This window comes from Numenius arquata, chromosome 23, assembly GCF_964106895.1.
Source record: "Numenius arquata chromosome 23, bNumArq3.hap1.1, whole genome shotgun sequence".
Lineage (NCBI taxonomy): Eukaryota > Metazoa > Chordata > Aves > Charadriiformes > Scolopacidae > Numenius > Numenius arquata.
Genome location: NC_133598.1, coordinates 368478 through 390997, shown reverse-complemented (window position 1 = coordinate 390997; position 22520 = coordinate 368478). Strand labels below are relative to the sequence as shown.

Here is a 22520-nt window from a genome sequence, read left to right as displayed (position 1 = left end):
TCTGCTGCTAAACCACCACTAAGAAAGAGTTCTGGGGATGATCACAGCCGTGTGTAATCACTGTACTGTAGATATGTATGAGTTGGCATAGTGTGTAATTTGCATGATTTTTTAATGTTTTTGTGATTTTCTGACTGTCTGGTTCTTTAAATACATTTGGGTTAGACGGCAGATTTATGTTTTCCCCAACAAGAGACCAGTCTCTTTGTACGGTAACATACAGCTTTCTGCTTTAAAGCCTGTTTATTGTCTCTGCATTTCCTGATCAATGGACTTGGTCATGCTTAGTCCCTCTGGTACCACTTATTTTGATTTGGATATAACTTCTCATTGCAGACAAGTGTAAGCACTTGTGTCCAGTTTTCAGTTACAGTAACAACTTCATTTATTTTTGGATCACCACCACTTTTGAAGTTTGTGTATTTGGATCACCAAGTACATTTATTTTCAACAAACTTTATTATTACAATCCTGCCATAACAAGAGGTGATGAACAGGAGCCAGACTGCTAGTAAATACTTTCTTTAAAAACTACAGTTTGCAGATCATGCTACAGAAAACCAAAGAAAATAATCCCAAAACTAAAACACATGGCTTGGGTCAGTGCTTGTGAGGTCACTGGAGCCTGAGTAGCTGATTGGACAGGAGGAAGCACACGGCTGGTGTCTGTGCTTGTGATGTCACTGGTGGCACAGACTGCACAAGTGGTGGAGGTATCTCCTGCTGGTGTTCTCACTTGCTTCTGTCATCTCTCCAGTCCTTCAGGGGGAATTGGTGTTGGAGCACTTGATATGGGAACAGTCGTCTTATCAGAGCAATTCATGAAAAGGGAGGAAAAGGCTTTAACATGGTAATTTAATGCTGAACATACAAAACAGATTTTCATCTCTGAACTTTTCACTGTCCTGTATAAGGTTGAACTCTGGGTCAAATGCTTCTTTAAGCAGCCGTTTTCCCTCTGTTCCATCCAGCAACACCTGGGTATTCTGAGCCTGTTCATAATGCTGTAGATGAAATGGTTGAACAGGAGACAAACCCCAGTGTTGTAAATAGAGACTGCTTTGCTGAGATGCTCTTCTGTTGTGGGTGGGATTAGGTCACACGAAGAGATAGCTATCACCGGAGATGGAGATCACAGTGAGCTGAGAGGTGCAGGTGCAGAAGCCATTTTGCCTTTCCTGAAGCTGAATATGTTACACTTATGATGATGTTAATACAAGACACAAAAGTGATGTTGAGTGCATGCAGGAGAAAAAACCAACAACACAGCTGTCAAGAAACTCAGGAGTTCTGTGTCCATGCAGGGAAGTCTGAGTAATAGCCAGTTACCACCATTGGCTAATGGCTAGAAAAAGTTATTGGCATCTGGGCTGCAAAAGCACCAGTACAGTGTGGAAAAGTACAGTCCCTGGGCCAAAAATAAGGAGGAAGAGCCCTGGCCAAGACAAGCAGAGCACATACTTCCAAGTTTGTTGTGCTTACCTAGTATAGTGGCCTACAGATGGCCATATATCTATTGTTCTCAAGAAATATATATTATTTTGGATAGTCAGCATTCATTCCTGTTAAATTCTCTGAAGTGACAAGGGTCTACTTTCCACTCACCTCTTCAAGTATAATATATTTTAGCTCTCAGTGAGCAGTTAAATCAGTTATTTGTTGTGATTTCTTTCCAGTCCTCTCCTTATTGTAGCATATTGCAATATTTGAGGTGCCCTCCGTGATCATTAGACAGAAGTAAAATATTAACCCATATATTTCTTATTTTGTATATTAATTGTCATAAAATTTGTATCAGAGAAGGAACATGATTAGTTTAGAGGTAGACAGGAAGGCTGACATTTTTATATATGCGTCTTTTTAAGTTGGACCGACAAGATCCAGAATTTTAACTGAAACCAAATTTCATAATTCTGGAAATTATGACGACTCACATATATTGAGTGAATAGAGCCATTCCTTGTGTCTTTATGACTTGGCTTGTTTCTATCTCATTTGAATGCTTCTTTACATATATTTATGTAACTGGCAGAACTCTGGTTTCTTTGATCATGGGATGATCTACAGGACACCAGGCCTGCTAGCAATTGGTGGGCAAGCCATACCCAAAGGGAAAGAAGAATACTGGCGCAAGAATTAGCAGGGCTCATTGAAAGGGCTTTAAACTAGGTTCGAAGGGGGATGGAGATGAAACCAGGATTACTAAAGAGGAGCCTGGGAGCAAATTGCCAGTGCTGATGGGTGACAGCACTAGCAAGGTCTTGTGGCCTGTTGTCTCAGTGGAGGTGGGGGATGGTAACCCATGTGGTGATGACATCAAGGATAGTGATAGGCTGGCAACCACAGAAGGGTCTGGGAGTGGTCAGGGGGGTGTTGGGGCTCGGCCCGCCATAAAAGTGGCAGGAAAATTAGCCCAGCTAAAGTGCATCTACACAAATGCACGCAGTTTGGGCAAAAAGCAGGAGGAGCTGGAGGCCATTGTACACCAGGAAAACTATGATATAGTTGCCATCACAGAAACGTGGTGGGAAGACTTACACAAGTGGAGCACTGCAATCGATGGCTACGAACTCTTCAGAAGGGATAGACAAGGAAGGAGAGGCGGCGGGGTGGCCCTCTATGTTAAAGACACACTTGAATGCCTAGAACTTAATAATGGGAATGACAGTGTAGAGTGTTTATGGGTTAGAATCAAGGGGAAGGTCAACAAGGCGGATATCATGGTGGGAGTTTATTACAGACCGCCAAACCAGGATGTAGAAATCGATGAAATATTCTATCAGCAACTGGCAGACCTCTCACAATCACCCGCCCTTGTTCTCGTGGGGGACTTCAGCTTCCCAGGTATCTCCTGGGAATACAACACAGCAGAGAGGGAACAATCCAGAAGGTTCCTAGAGTGTGTGGAGGATAACTTCCTCACGCAGCTGGTAAGTGGGCTGACCAGGGGAAGTGCCCTCCTGGACCTGCTCCTTGTGAACAGGAAAGAACTTGTGGGGGAAGTAAAGGTTGGAGGCTGTCTAGGGCACAGTGATCAAGAGATGACTGAGTTCTCGATCCTTGGAGAAACAAGGAGAGGGGTTACTAAAACTGCCACCTTATACTTCTGGAGGGCAAACTTTGACCTATTCAGAAGACTGCTAGACAAAGTCCCTTGGGAGGCTGCCCTGAAGGATACAGAAGTCCAGGAAGGATGGACATACTTCAAGAAAGAAGTCTTAAAGGCACAGGAGCAGGCTGTCCCCGTGTGCCGAAAAACAAGTAGGCGAGGAAGGAGACCAGCCTGGCTAAATAGGGATCTTTTGCTGGACCTCAGAAACAAAAGGAGAGTCTACAACCTTTGGAAGAGGGGGCAGGCCTCTCACGAAAACTATAAAGAGGTAGTGATTCTATGCAGGGAGAAAATTAGGAGAGCCAAAGCGCAGCTAGAGCTCAACCTAGCTACAGCTGTTAAGGATAATAAAAAATGTTTCTATAAATTCATTAACAACAAAAGGAGGATTAGGGAAAATCTCCCTCCTTTATTGGATGCAGAGGGAAACATAATCACCAAGGACGAGGAAAAGGCTGAGGTGCTCAACGCCTACTTTGCCTCACTCTTTAGCAGTGGAACTAGCTGTTCCCTGGACACCCAGCCTCATGAGCTAGGAGACCGGGAGGGGAAGCAGAATGAGAGCATCACGATTAAAGAGGAAGAGATCAGTGACCTGCTACACCGTTTGGATGCACACAAATCTATGGGACCAGATGGGCTACACCCAAGAGTGCTGAAAGGGTTGGCAGACGTGCTCGCCAAACCGCTTTCCATTATTTATATGAAGTCATGGCTAACTGGGGAGGTTCCAGTGGACTGGAGGGTGGCAAATGTTAACACCCATCTACAAGAAAGGCAAAAAGGAGGATCCAGGAAACTATAGACCTGTCAGCCTGACCTGGATACCAGGGAAGGTCATGGAGCAGGTCATCTTGAGTGCCATCACAAACCATATAATGGGCAACCAGGGGATCAGGCCTAGTCAGCATGGGTTTATGAGAGGCAGGTCCTGCCAGACGAACCTGATCTCCTTCTATGACAAGATGACCCGATTATTGGATGAAGGAAAGGCTGTGGATATTATCTACCTGGACTTTTAAAAAGCATTCAACAGTGTTCCTGATAGAATTCTAGTGGAAAAATGAGCTGCACATGGCCTGGGCGAGCATACTATCTGCTGGATCAAGCATTGGCTGTCTGGACAGTCCCAAAGAGTGGTGCTCAATGGAGTTAAATCCAGCTGGCGACTGGTCACAAGTGGTGTTCCCCAGGGCTCAGTGTTGGGACCATTTCTGTTTAACATCTTCGTTGATGATCTTGATAATGACATAGAGTGCATCATCTGTAAGTTCGCAGCTGACACCAAGTTAAGCAGGAGCGTTGATCTGCACGTGGACAGGGAGGCTCTACAGAGAGACCTAGATAGGTTGGATCGATGGGCGAACCTTAATGGTATGAACTTCAACAAGACCAAGTGCCAGGTCCTGCACTTGTGCCACAACAACCCCATGCATTGGTACAGGCTTGGGGAAGGGTGGCTGGAGCTGCCTGGCGGAAAAGGACTTGGGGGTTCTGATTGACAAGTGGCTGAATATGAGCCGGCAGTGTGCCAAGGTGGCCAAGAAAGCCAATGGCATCCTGGCTTGTATCAGAAATAGCGTGACCAGCAGAAGTAGGGAGGTGATTGTGCCCGTGTACTCAGCACTGGTGAGGCCACACCTGGAGTATTGTGTCCAGTTTTGGGCACCTCAATACAAGAGAGATATCGAGGTGCTGGAGTGGGTACAGAGGAGGGCAATGAAGCTGGTGAAGGGCCTGGAGCATAAGTCGTATGAAGAACGATTGAGGGAGCTGGGACTGTTTAGTTTGAGGAAGAGGAGACTGAGGGGAGACCTCATCACTCTCTATAACTACTTGAAAGGACATTGTAGAGAGGTTGGTGCTGGTCTCTTCTCACAAGCAAATAGCGATAGAACAAGAGGGAATGGCTTCAAGTTGCAACAGGGTAGGTTTAGCCTAGACATTAGGAAGAAGTTCTTCACAGTAAGAGTGATCAGACGCTGGAACAGGCTGCCCAGAGAGGTGGTTGATTCACCATCCTTGGATGAGTTTAAGAGTCATTTAGATGTGGTGTTGGGGTATATGGTGTAGGGAAGAACTTTGTAGAGTAGGGAAGATGGTTGGACTCAATGATCCCAAGGGTCTTTTCCAACCTGAATGATTCTATGATTCTATGATTTATTTATCTTTTTTCTTGTCCTTCCTCTCTCCTGCTTTTCTCTGTTTCTTGTAAGGACTTATCTACTCTCCTCAAGTTTTAAGCAGATACGGCCAGCCTTTCTGAAAGCCAGAATAATTAACTGTTGCATTCCTTCAGAACAGTTTATAGACATTGAGAAATGCCCGATTTCTAAACTGCTGATCTGTGTAGCCAGCTAGCCCCTGGAGAAGATGTCTCTTCATCCCAGCAATGGCATATAGTATATGAAAGTCAACTTTGTTGCCTGCTCTTTTTGGCATTTGAAAAGGGGAGTGCTACTAGAAGTCTCAGTGTGGGGACAAGGCGGTGTTGGGTCACCTTCTGCACATTTCTGTCCATCTATGTCTTCTCAGATTGCATTTGAATAGTATTTTCAGTTCAGTGGTGTTTTTATACCACTTTGAACTTCACCTAGCACTCCATGTACAAATACTCAGTCTTTTGTGTCCTTTTGTCTTTTAAAAGAACATTCCATTATTTATCCATGGGCATTGAAAGCAACTGGTATAATGAGCTTCTTACTACAAGAAGAGTTACTGAAGGCTGGATTGGGAATTTTGTATGGTAATAATCCTAAACTTTACCACTTGGTTGTTTCTACATAAAATAAGTCGTATAGGACTCTTAAATTAATAAATTGATTAATAGCAGCATCATTTATACTACTAAACAGCTCTATTTTAATTGAACAGATCTCATTTTTTACTCTGTCTTTGGCATCTACAAAGTACCCTCTGTGGAACATGCACAATATCCAAGTTTAGACATTTTTTTATTAACTGGAAGGAATTTCCTATAAGAATGGAACATGGCAAGAAAAATCATGCACACAGGAAATGATGCTTCTTGCAAACTTAATGAACCTGTCTGAGATGAGCTGCAGTTTATATACAAAGTCGGGAATGTGGAGATCTTGAGAATGTCCTTATTGTCCACTCAATTTACAGTTCACTCTGAAAGGTTTTGTACCACTTAGGATGTGGAAGGCAGTGTCCCTCAGAGCATCCCTGACTTGCTGGTTCCTCAAAGTGTAGATGAAAGGATTAAGCAAATGAGTGAAAACAGCCATCTGTAGGGTGACTGCCTTCTTGAGGCTGAAGGAAAACTCTTTGTTTGGCACTATGTACATGAAGATGGCACTGCCATAGAATATGGAAGCCACAGTGATGTGGGAGGCACAAGTGGAGAAAGCCTTTTTCCAGCCTGAAGATGAGGGGATGTGGAGAATAGTGATGATGATGTAGAGATATGAGAGAATGGTAAATAGGAGAGAGCATAGGAGCACCACAGTGGACAATACAAACTTCACCAGCTCCAGGAGATGGGTATCTGCACGGGAGAGGCTGATCAATGGCTCAATGTCACAAAAAAAGTGATCAATAACATTTGGCCCACAGAAGGGGACCCAGGAGATAATGATCATGGGAGAGAGGACAGAGAAAAAGCCCCCAGCCCAAGAATCCAACCCAAGTTTGAAGGACATCTGGGTGCTCATGATGGTGGAGTATCTGAGTGGGATGCAGATGGCCACATAGCAATCAAGTGACATGACAGTCAAGAAAATAACTTTGGTAGTGCCAAAAAAGAAGTAGAAATAGCATTGTAAGATGCACCCAGCCAAAGAGACAGCCTTTTCGAAAGAGATGAAATCTTTCATCATTTTTGGAACACTGGCTGTTGCCACCATGATATCCAGGAAAGAGAGACTGCAAAGGAAGAAATAAATTGGGCTGTGGAGTTGATGATCAGTCAGTGTGATTGAGATGATGGTGACATCCCCAGAGACTGTCAGTACATAGATTACAAGAAACACAATGAAGAAGAGGACATCCAGTTCCAGACCACAGGAAACCCCAGAAGTATGAATTCAGTCACTAGAGAGCTGTGATTAAACATCAGCTTGGCAGGCATCTGTGACTCCAGCTGGGCAAGAGGGTCTTAATAATGAAACAGCAAAATGTATTTCAATGCAAGTGTTTTCCTAGTCCTGGTAGGTATCATTGGTTGAACTCGGTGGGGGGGGGGGGGGGCGGGACGGACAGACTTCTGATGTCTCTAATGTCTCTTTCCTTCTAAATATAGATTTTATTGAGAGGATGATTTCCACTGTCTCATTAATATGGGGTAGAAGCTTGTACCTGAAATTTAAAAACTGTCATAACCTAATTTGGAAGGAACTTTTGGAGGTCTTGGCCCATCCTTTGCTCTGACTAGGGCTAACTTCAAAATTATGTCATATTACTTAGGGTCTTGCCTACTAAATTTATGACCATGTCAAAGGAGGAACATCCCACAGCCTCTGTGGGTTCCTGGTCCACTCTTAAAAATGCTCAAAAGATTTTCTCCTATCCAGTTAGGATTTCCCATGCTGCAATTTTATCAGATTGCCTCTTCAACTTGTAAGGTGCACCTCTGAGAAAAGCATGACTTCATCTTGTCTATAACCTCTTGTCGTGGTTTGGCCTCAGATGGCAACAAAGGACCGCGTGGCAGCCGCTCGCTCAGATCGGGGCCCCACCGCCAGCGCGGCCGGGAGGGGAGAATCGGAAGAAAAAGGCAAAAACTCGTGGGTTGCGACAAAGGCGATTTAACAGAACAGCAAGGGGGGCAAGAAACAACAACAATAATAACACCGACAGAGGAATATACAACCACGAGTACGATACCACCACTTGCCGACCGCACCCGGGACGCCCCCGACCGCTCTGCTCCCCCGGGGGATGACTTCGTCTTCCGTCCCCCCCAGCTTCCTGTCCCCCTTGCCCGGCTAGCTCCTGTTACCCCCTGGGCATGGCTCACATGGGGTGGGATACCTGTGTCCCTGCTAGGTCCTAGGGAGAATTAACCCTATCCCTGCCAGACCCAGGACACCTCCCCTAAAGAGTTGAGAACTGATGCTAGATACCCAGAACTAACCACACACACTTTTGCCTTCTCTTTTCTAGTCCAAACAGATTTAGTTCTCACTGTCTCTCTCTCAGATACTTGGTCTTCCAGCACCCTAGCTCTCTGATAGTCTCTTCTGAGAAAGAAGAGAATTTCCTCCACATTAATCTTGTACCGGGCAGGATGAGGGCAAACCGAATATTGTTTCCCATTTCTGGCCCCACTACTGATAATTAGAGGGAAACAACAATTTCCATTTACCTTCTAAATGCGTTCTTGCTAATGCAGTCTGGTGGGTTGCAAGCCTTCATCAATGCAACGGCACAGTGCCGGCTCTTGATCCATCTGTCCATCCACTACTACTGTCTACTAGGACTCCCACATCGTTTTTCTGGACAGTTATTCCTTTGTCAGCCAGTCTGCTGTTACCCATTTTTTTCAGTACCTAAACTACTTAAATTCAGTTTGCATACACAAATTTTCCAGAAAATGCTTTATCATCTCTATTGCTGAATATGCAGTACCTGACAAATGCTGCTTGAGTGGACACTGGAGCAGGCAAGTAAAATACCAAGCAAGAGCAGAGTTCCAGGAGTGCAGATAATAGAGTTTTATGATCTTTATGATAAGCTTAATGGTTATCATCTGAATTAAGAAATGATCATTGTGCTGCCACTGTCTTTCTTGTAACTACTTAGGTAGATTGATGTTTTTGATACCAATTGTATATGAAGACAGAGAAATAACTGCCAGAATCAAGTGTACGTGAGAAATGTACAGTTTTGAGAAACAACTCTGTGTTGATACAGAAAACCATCCCATGTGAAGATATTCTTCACATCTAATGTAGTTTCCTCTCTCTCTTTATGGTAAATGCAGACTACACAAATGTAAGCCACCTGGGGGTGGTTTATATAATGTATTTCTGTTGACCAGGCAGAGAAGAATTGCATCCTTGTCTCTGTTGCCTAGATATGAATATTTTAGGGAGATTTGGGAGTGATGAATGTATGTTAGGAACCACCATATAGTCAGATGACTCCAACCTGTAAGCTTCTACCTTTGAGAATATAGATGAGATAAGACAGGAAATAAAAAAATACCCAAAGGAAAAAAAGTTCCATAATAAAATCTTGTCCGTACCTTTAGAGCAATTTCTTCTAGCCTGTTTTGCAGAGAGAACAGAATTCAGCTGGATGGATACTTCATTTCATTTGGGATGGTGACTGCTATTATGGCTGTCCACCCAGTCTAGTGATTTTGAGATAACACTGGAATGATGGATATGTCTAATGGTTTCCCTGTGATATAGAACAGAGGAATCAAAGCAAAGCACTTAATGGATGCGCAAATAAATAGGTGAAATAAAAGTATAGTAGGAAGGAAAGAGGTGGAGTTTCTCTTTAAGCATCATTAATGCATTTATTAAGATCAGTAGGTAATGGCTTTACTTTTATTCCTTGGACAGAACAACTGAATGCTTTCAGCTGACAATACCCAGTAGACCCATGCATGAACATGCCAGAGAAAGTGTCCCAAATGACCATGGTAAGACAAAAAGAATAGGATTTGTCTTGTGTTCCCCAGCTGAACACATTAAAATTAAACAGGCCATCTCATGGCATTGAGGTTCAATAAAGTACAGCAGTGAGGAGGGATATGGAGTGCTGTCAACGTCCAAATTCAATGAAAATTTCTGTAGGATTTCTAATAGCTGTGTTTTGCTTCATTAGACCTTACCCTTTCAGTTTTCATATATGCTATGTGCTGTAGATTAAGGGCCAGTCATATCTTAGCACCACCTTGTGATGAGCAGGAAAAAGGACTTCACTGAGAGGTTCAAATTCACAATTTATTTGGACTTCACTCACAGGTCCAATACCTCACTATTGCAGGTTCTATGTGTACAATGGCAATTACACTATTGCAATTTAAAAGCAATTCACAGAATACACTATTGCAACCTACAAGTGATCCCAAAAAGTAACAACACAAACCACAAATGCGCTAGATATTAATACCTTAAAAGAGTGCACCAATCACGATCTTAATAGCATGCCTTATACCATACGTATGTTTCTTAATCACTTACCCTTGCTCTCAGGAAAGGTCGCTCAATCCCTGGGAAGTTACCCTGTAGAGCATCCTGGACAAGGGGGGGACGAATCTCCTACAGGCCAGCTGTATCGTAGGAAGATTCCCCATTTTTCTTCCCAAACCTTGTGGTTTATATTTCCTGAATCCAGGTGCAGGATTATGCCTGAGTGGATTACACTATCTGGGATGCTTACCTCTGGTGCTGTGATGGCTCCTAAGTCTCTGTTGCCAATTTGGTGATGTCTAGCACTCAAAGTCATGGGAATAGTGGTGGGATGGGACTCGGGACATTTTGTTTGTTAAGGGAGTTAAGGCTCCATTCAGTTTCGGTTCTTATTGTGATGCAATCTTGAGACAAACCTGGGCTGAGCCGTTTTTGCAGCTCCCCCCAAGTTATCTCTGCATAGACAAGGCAAGGCTGAGACAAAACTGAGTTGGATGACAACTCCCTGCATCTCATTTATTGTGCTCTGAAACCAGTTTGGCTGGGTGCTCCCATACACACCTCTTCCATTCCTCCTAAATTTTTGACTAGAAAAGAGAAGACAAAAGTGTGTGTGTGTGCATGTGTGGTCAATTCTGGGTATCTAGAATCAGTTTTCAACTCTTTAAGGAGGTTATAGACAAGAGGAAGTCACACTTCTCTCAGAGGTGCACCTTGCAAGATGAAGAGGCAATCTGAAAAAATTGCAGTGTGGGAAATCCTAACTGGATAGGAGAAACAGAAATTTGCCCCCTTTGCCTGATTTCTTACTCATAGGGATGCACTGATTTTGAGCAGCCTTCCAGTACTTAGAGGTGGCCTACAGGAAAGATGAGGATGGACTCTTTATGAGGGAGAGGAGTGATTGAACAAGGTGTAACGGTTTTAAACTGAAAGAGGATAGATTTAGATTAGATATTAGGAAAAAATTGTTGACTGTGAGGGTGGTGAGACACTGGAAGAGGTTGCCCAGAGAAGCTGTGGATGCCCTGTCCCTGGAAGGGTTCAAGGCCAGGCTGGATAGGACTTTGAGCAACCTGGTCTGGTGGGAGGTGTCCCTGCCCAGGGCAGGGAGTTGGAACTCAATGATTTTTAAGGTCCCTTCCAACTCAAACCATTCTATGATTCTATGATTCTGTGATTCTAATCAGCCTCCACAGAATCGTCTGTGTGATCCAGGAAGGCAATTTGGCTTGTTTGCAGGAATGTGTAAATTAGATGTAAGCTACTCTACAACCAGTATGTGCAATCAATCAGCATGTCCTGAGAATGGTGCAGCTTCCTAATGCAGGTGTCACCGCTCGGTGAACTCAGTCTGTCTAGCCATATATGGTTTTCTTTGGTGGGCAATTTCTTCGGTTTGTTCCCATTCCTAGGTACCTGCCTTATTCTTAACCAACTGTAAGGTCCTGGTCCGATTGGTCTGGAATGATTCCGAGGTTCTCACGTCCAGTTTCACGCCAACCAGCTATGAAACTCATAACCTTCCCTATTATTCATGCTGTCTTATGCTAATGGCACTACTGATTTATAACTCATAAGAATTTTGCTGAACTACCAGGTTACCTTTATTCATTGGCTTTAATCCGATATCGGTTGTGAAGATTGTAATGACATTTTACAAAGGACAGGACAGAAGAGTAAATAGTTCTTGGATATGTGAAAGAGCTATGGTTGCCTGAAAAGACTTAAATTTTACAGAGTGACTGAATTTGACAAAAGATCAATCTGGGAAGCAAGTTCCACATTGTTTAGTCTGCATTCAGTCAATGTAATAAAGTTATTAGTGTTACATATAACATATTTATTTAGCTAATAACAAGAGGTTCAGGTTGTTGTTAGTAAAACTAGTTGGAATTTAGCTAGCTAATGCCTGTAAACTAGCACTGACTACCAACTCAAATTTTTATAGGTTCCCATTCACCAGAGAATTAAACCATGCTTTTAGAGAGACCTACTGTTCATCTTCATGCATGAATACATTGGCAGTGATCACAGTCTAGAAAGAACAGTAATTAGAGAACTTAACATGCTAATCCAGTGGTGATGTTTACATTTAAAAGACGCCATGCTGTCCCGGGGTAGATATCTTCCCTCCCCCTTATTCTTGGTTAGTTACATAAAAGCCTTCATCATTTGGTGCTGGAGAACATGCCTGGAGGAGAGAGGCAGAGTTCAGCCTCAGCTGATGCATTAGAATGGCAGGAACATGAAACATCTTAGACTTAAACCGTGACTTCCATCTTGTTACGAAGGTACTAACTTAGTGAAATTTTTTGAAAACAGTCTCCGAAGAAAGTGGATTTATTTTCTTGCAACACCTCTAGTTTCAAATACATCACAGAGTTTAGAAGCCTCAACAAAATTTGGATTTCTTCTAGAATCATAGAATGGCTAGAGTTGGAAAGGACCTTAAAGATCATCTAGTTCCAACCCCCCTGCCATGGGCAGGGACACCTCTCACTAGAGCAGGTTGCTCAAAGCCCCATCCAGCCTGGCCTTGAACACTTCCAGGGATGGGGCATCCACAACTTCCCTGGGCAACCTGTTCCAGTGCCTCACCACCCTCACTGTAAAGAATTTCTTCCTTATATCTAATCTAAATCTCTTCTCTTCCAATTTAAAACCATTGCCCCTTGTCCTGTCACCACTCTTCCTGACAAAGAGTCCCTCTTCAGCTCTTCTGTAGGCTCCCTTCAGGTATTGATAGGCTGTTATAAGGTCTCCCCGGAGCCTTCTCTTCTCCAGGCTGAACAACCCCAGCTCTCTCAGTCTGTCTTCATAGGAGAGGTGCTCCATCCCTCTGATCATCCTCGTGGCCCTCCGCTGGACCCGTTCCAACAGGTCCATGTCCTTTCTGTGTTGAGGACTCCAAAGCTGGACACAGTACTCCAGGAGGGGTCTCACGAGCGCAGAGTAGAGGGGCAGAATCACCTCACGAGACCTGCTGGCCACACTTCTCCTGATGCAGCCCAGGACACGGTTGGCTCTCTGGGCTGCCAGTGCACACTGCCTGCTCATGTTGAGCTTCTCATCCATAAGCACTCCCAAGTCCTTCTCCTCAGGGCTGCTCTCCAGCCATTCTCCACCCAACTTGTATTTGTGCCTGGGGTTGCCACGTCACAGGTGCAGGACCCTGCACTTGGCTTGGTTGAACTTCATGGAATTTGCACGAGCCCACCTCTCCAGCCTGTCTAGGTCCCTCTGGATGGCATCCCTTCCCTCCAGCGTGTCAACTGCGCCACCGAGCTTGGTGTCATCAGCAAACTTGCTGAGGGTGCACTCTATCCCACTGTCCATGTCACCGACAAAGATGTTAAATAGTACTGGTCCCAGTGCCGACCCCTGCGGAACACCACTCGTTACTGGCCGCCACTTGGACATTGAGCCATTGATTGTAACCCTTTGGATGCGGCCATCCAGCCAGTTCCTTATCCACCGAGTGGTCCATCCATCGAATCCATGATTTTCCAATTTTGAGACCAGGATGTCGTGCGGGACAGTGTCAAATGCTTTGCATAAGTCCAGGTAAATGACGTCAGTCGCTCTGCCCTTGTCTACCAAGTCTGTGGCAGTATTGTAAAAGGCCACCAAATTTGTCAGGCACGATTTGCCCTTGGTGAAGCCATGTTGGCTGTTTCCAATCACTTCTTTATTCTCCATGTGCCTTAGCAAGGATTTCAGGAGGATCTGCTCCATGATCTTGCCAGGCACAGAGGTGAGACTGACCGGCCTGTAGTTTCCCGGGTCTTCTTTGTTTCCTTTTTTGAATATTGGAGTTATGTTCCCTTTTTTCCAGTCAGTGGGAACTTCACCAGACTGCCACGATTTCTCAAATATGATGGAGAGGGGCTTAGCAACTTCGTCCGCCAGTTCTCTCAGGACCCGTGGATGGATTTCATCAGGTCCCATGGACTTATGCACCTTCAGGTTCTTTAAGAGGTCTCGAACCTCGTCTTCTTGTACTGTGGGTGGTTCTTCATTCCCAGAGCCCCTGTTCTTGCCCTCCGTGACTTGGGCAGTGTGGTTAGGGCCCTTGCCAGTGAAGACTGAGGCAAAGAAGTCATTCAGTAGCTCAGCCTTATCCATATCCTGGGTGACCAGGTCTCCCGTTTCCTTCCGGAGGGGACCCACAGCTTCCCTCGTCTTATTTTTATCCCTGATATATCTATAGAAGTTCTTCTTGTTATTTTTCACATCCCTGGCTAGATTTAGTTCTGCCTGGGCTTTCGCTTGCCTGATCAGGTTTCTGGTGACTCGGACAGCTTCTCTGTATTCTTCCCAGTCTACCTTTCCCTGCTTCCACCCTCTATAGGCCTCCTTTTTGGTCCTGAGTTTGTCCAGCAGTTCCTTGTTCATCCATGCCGGCCTACTGGCTATTTTGCCCGATTTCTTCTTTTTTGGGATGCACCTCTCCTGAGCTTGGAGGAGGCAATCCTTAAATACCACCCAGCTTTTTTGGGCCCCTCTCCCTTCCAGTTCTTTTTCCCACGCTACCTTACCAATCAGATCTCTCAGGAGATCAAAGTCTGCTCTTTTGAAGTCCAGGGTAGCCAGCTTGCTGCGCACCCTCCTTGCTGCCTTATGAATCTTGAATTCTATCATCTCATGGTCACTGCAGCCGAGGCTACCCTTGAATTTGACATTCCCGACCAGCCCCTCCTTGTTGGTGAGGACAAGGTCCAGCACTGCTCCTTTCCTCGTTGGTTCCTCTATTATTTGTAGAAGAAAGTTGTCGTCGACACATTCCAAGAACTTCCTGGATTTCCTGTGCTCTGCTGTGTTGTCCTTCCAACAGATGTCGGGGTGGTTGAAGTCCCCCATGAGGACCAGAGCGTGTGAGAGCGATGCTGCCCCTATCTGTTTGTAGAGGGCCACATCCTCGCTGTCACTTTGATCTGGTGGCCTGTAGCAGACTCCTACTGTAACATCACCTGCCCCCGTGCTCCCTTTAATCCTGACCCATAAGCTCTCTGTCTTGTCTTCATCCATCCCCAGGTGAAGCTCCATACATTCCAGCTGGTCCTTGACATAGAGGGCAACACCCCCTCCCCTTCTGCCCAGCCTGTCCTTCCTGAAGAGCTTGTAACCCTCCATTCGAACACTCCAGTCGTAAGAGCCATCCCACCACATCTTGGTGATGCCAATAATGTCGTAGCCCTGGAGGCGTGCGCACATCTCTAACTCCTCTTGTTTGTTCCCCATGCTGCGTGCATTTGTGTAAAGGCACTTCAGCTGGGTGCCTAAAGGGGCCGACTTATTAGCTGAGATGGCAGGTTGAAGGCTCTCTTTGAGTTTTTTTCTGCTCAACCTATGCTTAACCCCCTCCCCCTTTGATCCTAGTTTAAAGCCCTTTCAACAAGCCCCGCCAACTCACTTGCCAGTATCTTTCTCCCCTTCTGAGACAGGTGTACTCCATCTGTTGCTATCCGACTCGGTGCCATATAAAGTTCCCTGAGTTCAGAATACCCAAAATTTCGGTGATGGCACCAGTTTCTGAGCCACTTGTTTATCGCAGATGCCTTTTTATTTCTTTCAGGATTTCCTCCTGCAACTAAGGGTATTGCTGAAAAAATTACCTGTGCCCCTGATCCCTCAACCAGTTTTCCCAGTGTCTTAAAGTCCTTTATGATTGTTTTTAATTTCCTGGATGTATTATATACATCATCACTGCCTACCTGAAAAACTGCAAGGGGGTAATAGTCAGAAGGGTTGACTAGAGCAGGAACTTTGTCCAACACGTCCCTGACCCGTGCCCCAGGGAGGCAGCAGACTTCCCTGTGAAGCGGGTCAGGACGGCATATTGGTCCCTCTGCCCCCTTCAATAGAGAGTCACCCACAACGATGACCCTTCTGCTTTTCCTTCTTGAACTAGTTGTGATGCCAGGCTTGCAGCGACTTGGTCTTTCTGGCACATCCTGCCTAGATGTACCATCCTCCTCTCCAACAGTCAATTCCTCCTGCAGGATTCCGTACCGGTTCTGCAGGGGTAACTGGGGAGGTGGGAGAGGCAGGGAGGGGATTCGCCTGCTTCGCCGACTAGGGACCTGTTTCCATTCCCCCTCTTCTCTGAGATCCCCTTCTACTGCCGGGCGAGAGATGGGGAGAGGGTCCTCTGGCTTATGTGGGGCCTCAACTTGTTCCTTTATTTTCAGGGAGTGGGCCCACCAGTCAATCTCCCTCTCACATTCCCTGATACTCCTCAACCTTTCCACTTCCTCCTTCAGCTCAACCACCAGGCTGAGGAGGTCATTCACCTGTTCACATCTGACACAGGTGTCGTCACCACTACCCTCCATGGCAAGGGCCAGGCCCCGGCACTCCCTGCAGCCCGAGGCCTGGACACCCACGTGTTTGCGTGGGGCCTCTGTCTGGGTGCCCACAGCTTTCTTAGTAATAGCCTTTGACCTAGTTCTAGCCATGGCTGGATGTGTGCAAGCAAGAGGCAGTGGAAAGGTCAGTTGGAACAAGGAATTGAACTTACCTTGCACAACAGCAGAGGCTCAGGACCCAGCTGTACAAGTTGCAGCGGCGTTAGGCACCGACCAGGCCACCCACCCAGCAACTGGTTGCTGCTCGGTGGGCAGAAGCTAGCTTCTGCCCTCCCCGGGGCTTCTTATAGGATGGCGGTGTGACGAGCCGTGGGAGGCGCTGGCTCCGCCCAGGCTTAGTCAGCAGCCGGCCCACCAGCTGTCAGCCCCCAACACGTGGAGGAGGCTCTGCCCGGCGACAAAAAAGCCCCAAAAACAGCTTTCCCTCGGCCTTTTCAGCTACAGATCCCTTCTCCCAGCGCAGTCTTACCTGCCCTGGAGCTGGTCTCCGTCGCAATGACCGTTAGGTACGTTAATGGCTCGTTTAAATGTGCCGCGGGAGGCGCTGGCTCCGCCCAGGCTTAGTCAGCAGCCGGCCCACCAGCTGTCAGCCCCCAACACGTGGAGGAGGCTCTGCCCGGCGACAAAAAAGCCCCAAAAACAGCTTTCCCTCGGCCTTTTCAGCTACAGATCCCTTCTCCCAGCGCAGTCTTACCTGCCCTGGAGCTGGTCTCCGTCGCAATGACCGTTAGGTACGTTAATGGCTCGTTTAAATGTGCCGCGGGAGGCGCTGGCTCCGCCCAGGCTTAGTCAGCAGCCGGCCCACCAGCTGTCAGCCCCCAACACGTGGAGGAGGCTCTGCCCGGCGACAAAAAAGCCCCAAAAACAGCTTTCCCTCGGCCTTTTCAGCTACAGATCCCTTCTCCCAGCGCAGTCTTACCTGCCCTGGAGCTGGTCTCCGTCGCAATGACCGTTAGGTACGTTAATGGCTCGTTTAAATGTGCCGCGGGAGGCGCTGGCTCCGCCCAGGCTTAGTCAGCAGCCGGCCCACCAGCTGTCAGCCCCCAACACGTGGAGGAGGCTCTGCCCGGCGACAAAAAAGCCCCAAAAACAGCTTTCCCTCGGCCTTTTCAGCTACAGATCCCTTCTCCCAGCGCAGTCTTACCTGCCCTGGAGCTGGTCTCCGTCGCAATGACCGTTAGGTACGTTAATGGCTCGTTTAAATGTGCCGCGGGAGGCGCTGGCTCCGCCCAGGCTTAGTCAGCAGCCGGCCCACCAGCTGTCAGCCCCCAACACGTGGAGGAGGCTCTGCCCGGCGACAAAAAAGCCCCAAAAACAGCTTTCCCTCGGCCTTTTCAGCTACAGATCCCTTCTCCCAGCGCAGTCTTACCTGCCCTGGAGCTGGTCTCCGTCGCAATGACCGTTAGGTACGTTAATGGCTCGTTTAAATGTGCCGCGGGAGGCGCTGGCTCCGCCCAGGCTTAGTCAGCAGCCGGCCCACCAGCTGTCAGCCCCCAACACGTGGAGGAGGCTCTGCCCGGCGACAAAAAAGCCCCAAAAACAGCTTTCCCTCGGCCTTTTCAGCTACAGATCCCTTCTCCCAGCGCAGTCTTACCTGCCCTGGAGCTGGTCTCCGTCGCAACGACCGTTAGGTACGTTAATGGCTCGTTTAAATGTGCCGCGGGAGGCGCTGGCTCCGCCCAGGCTTAGTCAGCAGCCGGCCCACCAGCTGTCAGCCCCCAACACGCGGAGGAGGCTTTGCCCGGCGACAAAAAAGCCCCAAAAAGAGCTTTCCCTCGGCTTTTTCAGCTACAGATCCCTTCTCCCAGCGCAGTCTTACCTGCCCTGGAGCTGGTCTCCGTCGCAATGCAATTCTAGTCCCTTAAACTTTGTCATGGTTTTCTTGGATTGGAAAGAAATCGGAAGAGATTAGAAACTGACTTCAGTGGCGTGTTTTTATTTTGAAATCTTATTTTATTCCTCTCAGCTTTCTTTTTGAAGATTGGCTTTGGCTGTACGGTGGTATTATGAACTATAGCAGCTGTATAATTTTCCATATTTTCAAATCAGGAATAAACAAAAAGCTAGTATTGATGAAAATGAAAACAAAAGTATTGAGTAGTTTACTAATAACATGCCTTCATCTTAGAGAGTCATTTTGCTTTCAGTTCACTGCTGAATCATGTTTCATATGCATTTAAATATAAAATATAGCATTGAATCTTCCCTTTCCTCTCTCCCACAGTTATTCACAGCACACGACATGTAAGTAAATGTTGCAATGGAAGACCGAACGATGGTCAAGAATTTCATCCTTGTGGGTTTCTCAGCTGGCAGTAAGTTACAGATCTTTATCTTTGTGGTTCTCCTCATCATCTACATATCAATTATAATAGGAAACTTAGTGATTGTCACCATCAGCATAGTGGACCGTGGGCTCCATGTACCCATGTATTACTTTATTTGGAACTTCTCACTCTTAGAAATTGGTTTCACTTCCTCTGTCATTCCTAAGGTCTTGTTCAACCTAGCATCAGGAGAAAAGACAATTTCTGTGACTAGTTGCTTTGTTCAATGTTTTTTATATTTCGTCTTTGGCATGACAGAGTTTCTTCTCTTGGCAGCAATGTCAATTGACAGGTATGTAGCCATCTGCTACCCCTTGTCTTACTCCACCATAATGAGCAATGGGCTTTGTAGCTTATTAGTACTTGGGTCATGGGGGTTGAGTTTTGCACTTCTAATTGGCCCATCAATTGTTGTCTTCCAGTTACCCTTTTGTAACCAAAACATTAACCATTTCTTCTGTGACAGCGCACCTTTGGTAAAACTTTCCTGCATAGAAACAGCTGTTCTAGATCTTGTTAACTTCTCAGTAACTGTTTTTTCTCTTCTGGGCACTCTCATTATCACAGTCCTGTCTTATGCCAATATAATTTCTACTATATTGCACATTCCATCTGCTTCAGGGAGGCAGAAAGCCTTTTCCACTTGTGCATCTCACCTTATTGTTGTCTTCATGTCTTATGGGAGTTGCATTTTCATATATGTTAAACCTATGCACATGGGTGAGCTTGACATCAGCAAAGGGGTAGCTGTTCTCAACACGGTGGTATCTCCTCTGCTCAACCCATTCATCTTCAGTCTGAGGAACAGACAGGTTCAAGAAGCCTTGCAAAAATATTTGTCCATGTGCAATTCTTACAGAACAATTCTGAGTCTGATGACAAGTGAAAAGTAAAGAAACTTTACGGTGAACCACCTTAAAGGCTGAAGACATATAAATATTCCAAGTATGCATTTGTGCAGTGAATGTCAGAAACTTTGTTACTGTCTCTGATCTCTTGTCCCTCACTCACTTTTTTGCCTACATGGGAAGAACTTCCATATGGTGGAAGATGAGTCTCCAGCACACTTTAGCAATATAACAGCTGCTTCTGAATAGAGAACAAGGCATCTGATATACACCATACTGGAAATACAAGAGTGGCTTAGAAGGGCAATAATAAGAGGAGAAATACCATATTGATGTATGAAGATGGATGGCAGCAACTTGAACTTCGCACAGGAAGGTACACTGGGTGAGGTTACAGAAGAAAGAAGTTTTTCTTTGATCTAGAGTGCTCAGTGCTGTGGATTTGCAACTTCAGTTTACAACAGCTGATTGTTCTGTTTCTGTGCGAATGGAATTTTTCTTTCAGTTTTAGAGAAACAGAGCTATTGTTATTCTGTCAGGAATCTGATGCATGGTGGAATACTTTAAGGCGTATATACTCGCTTACTGCCTGAATCCTTGCCTTGTAATGGCTGTGTTGTGTTATAGTTTTGCCTTCTGTGGGAAGTATGGACTTTGAATACTAATTAATGAAGAGCTTCTAGAAATCTGTCAGTGCATTTTCGGATCCATCTTCTAGAAAAGTATTGAGAGTCTGGGGGTTGAGATGGTATTTGTACTTTTGGGGGCTTGGGTGAAGATATGTTCGACTTAATCTAGTGGGAAAATCCTTGAAGTTTAAACATACAAGAAAATGAAAACCTCCAGACTTGTTTTCGAACACCTTACAATTCTAAAGCTGTTAGGAAGATGTTTGGGGCGGCCACGTTTAAAATCTGAAGCCAGAGTTCAGAAGAAGAAAACCTCATGCTTTTTAAGTTCCTGTTTGTTCTTTACCACTGTCACCTGCAGCTGAGGCCGTACCTATCTGGGCTTGTCTAAGAAGATTCTGGACATGGAGGTCATGTTGACTTTACCAGCTCTTTCCAGATGAATTTTCCTTCCTAGCCTCACTGTTTTGCTTGACCTCTGTGGTGGACCTGTTAATTGCAAATACTGTTTATAGCACCTTCTTTTTTAAGTCTGAATTGAAAAGACTTTTATTTTAAGAATAAAGTTTTATTTTTTAATATTTTATATTAAATGTAAAAATACATTTACCATTTTAGGCTTGTCATAATTATGTAAGTCCAAAAGCAAAGTAAGATCATTTCAGCATATCATGTGTTTCTTCCCTGATGCTAATTATCACAGAATCACAGAATCACAGAATCTTAGTGGTTGGAAGGGACCTTTGAGATCATCGAGTCCAACCACATTAAAAAAAAAACAAAACACACAAACAAACAGAAAACACAACACACAAAACCAAACAAACAACAACCCCCCCCCACCAAAAAAAAAAAAACAAAAACAAACACCCACCAACTAAACCCCACACCCACAACCTCACACACAATGCCCCACCACAAACCAACAATCCCGGGCACTAGAGCATGCCCTGAAGAGCCATGTCTACACGTTTCTTAAATACCTCCAGGGATGGTGACTCCACCACCTCCCTGGGCAGGCTGTTCCAGTGCTTGACCACTCTTTCAGTAAAGTAATTCTTCCTAATATCTAATCTAAACCTCCCTTGCCGCAGCTTCATACCATTTCCTCTGGTCCTGTCGTTATTCCCTTGGGAGAAGAGGCCAACCCCCGCCTCTCTACAGTTTCCTTTCAGGTAGTTGTAGAGGGCAATGAGGTCTCCCCTCAGCCTCCTCTTCTCCAAACTAAACATGCCCAGTTCCCTCAGCCTCTCCTCATAGGACTTGTTCTCCAGACCCCTCACCAGCTTGGTGGCTCTCCTCTGGACACGGTCCAGCACTTCAATGTCTTTCCTGTAGTGAGGAGCCCAAAACTGAACACAGTACTTGAGGTGAGGCCTCACCAGTGCCGAGTACAGAGGCACGATGACTTCCCTGCTCCTGCTGGCCACGCTATTCCTGATACAAGCCAGGATGCCGTTGGCCTTCTTGGCCACCTGGGCACACTGCTGGCTCATGTTAAGCCGGCTGTCCACTAACACTCCCAGGTCCTTTTCTGCCGGGCAGCTTTCCAGCCACTCAGCCCCAAGCCTGTAGCGTTGCTTGGGGTTGTTGTGGCCGAAATGTAGAACCCGGCACTTGGCCTTATTAAACCTCATCCCATTGGCCTTGGCCCATTGATCCAACCTGTCCAGGTCCCTCTGTAGAGCCTTCCGACCCTCAAGCAGATCAACACTCCCACCTAACTTGGTGTCATCCACAAACTTACTGAGGGTGCATTCAATCCCCTTGTCTAGATCATCAATGAAGATATTGAACAAGACTGGCCCCAAAACTGAGCCCTGAGGGACACCACTGATGATGACCGGCCGCCAACCAGATTTTGCTCCATTAATCACAACTCGCTGGGCACGGCCATCCAGCCAGTTTTCTATCCAGCGGAGGGTACACTTGTCTATGCCATGATTCTCCAGTTTCTCCAGGAGAATGCCATGAGGGTCGGTGTCGAAGGCCTTACCAAAGTCCAGGTAGACAACATCCACAGCCTTCCCCTCATCGGGAAAGCGGGTCACATGGTCATAGAAAGAGATCAAGTTGGTCAGGCAGGACCTCCCTTTCATAAACCCATGCTGGCTGGCCCTGATC

The 22520-nt window shown here is 46.0% G+C and overlaps 2 protein-coding genes across 2 annotated transcripts; one reads left to right on the top strand and one right to left on the bottom strand.

The window, feature by feature from the left end:
* Positions 1-6219: 6219 nt before the first annotated feature.
* Positions 6220-7205, bottom strand: LOC141474932 (olfactory receptor 6M1-like). The gene is given in 2 exon segments (XM_074163043.1): positions 6220-7136; positions 7139-7205. Coding segments are annotated over 2 exon segments (984 nt in total).
* An 11647-nt stretch (positions 7206-18852) lies between these two features.
* LOC141474931 (olfactory receptor 6E1-like) lies at positions 18853-19812 on the top strand. Its single transcript, XM_074163041.1, has one exon. It carries the CDS (start codon positions 18853-18855, stop codon positions 19810-19812), a length of 960 nt encoding a protein of 319 aa, XP_074019142.1.
* Positions 19813-22520: the final 2708 nt, after the last annotated feature.

What these genes read in the sequence shown, in the direction of transcription:
- LOC141474931 (XM_074163041.1), top strand. Translation starts at nt 18,853, where the DNA reads ATGGAAGACCGAACGATGGTCAAGAATTTCATCCTTGTGGGTTTCTCA.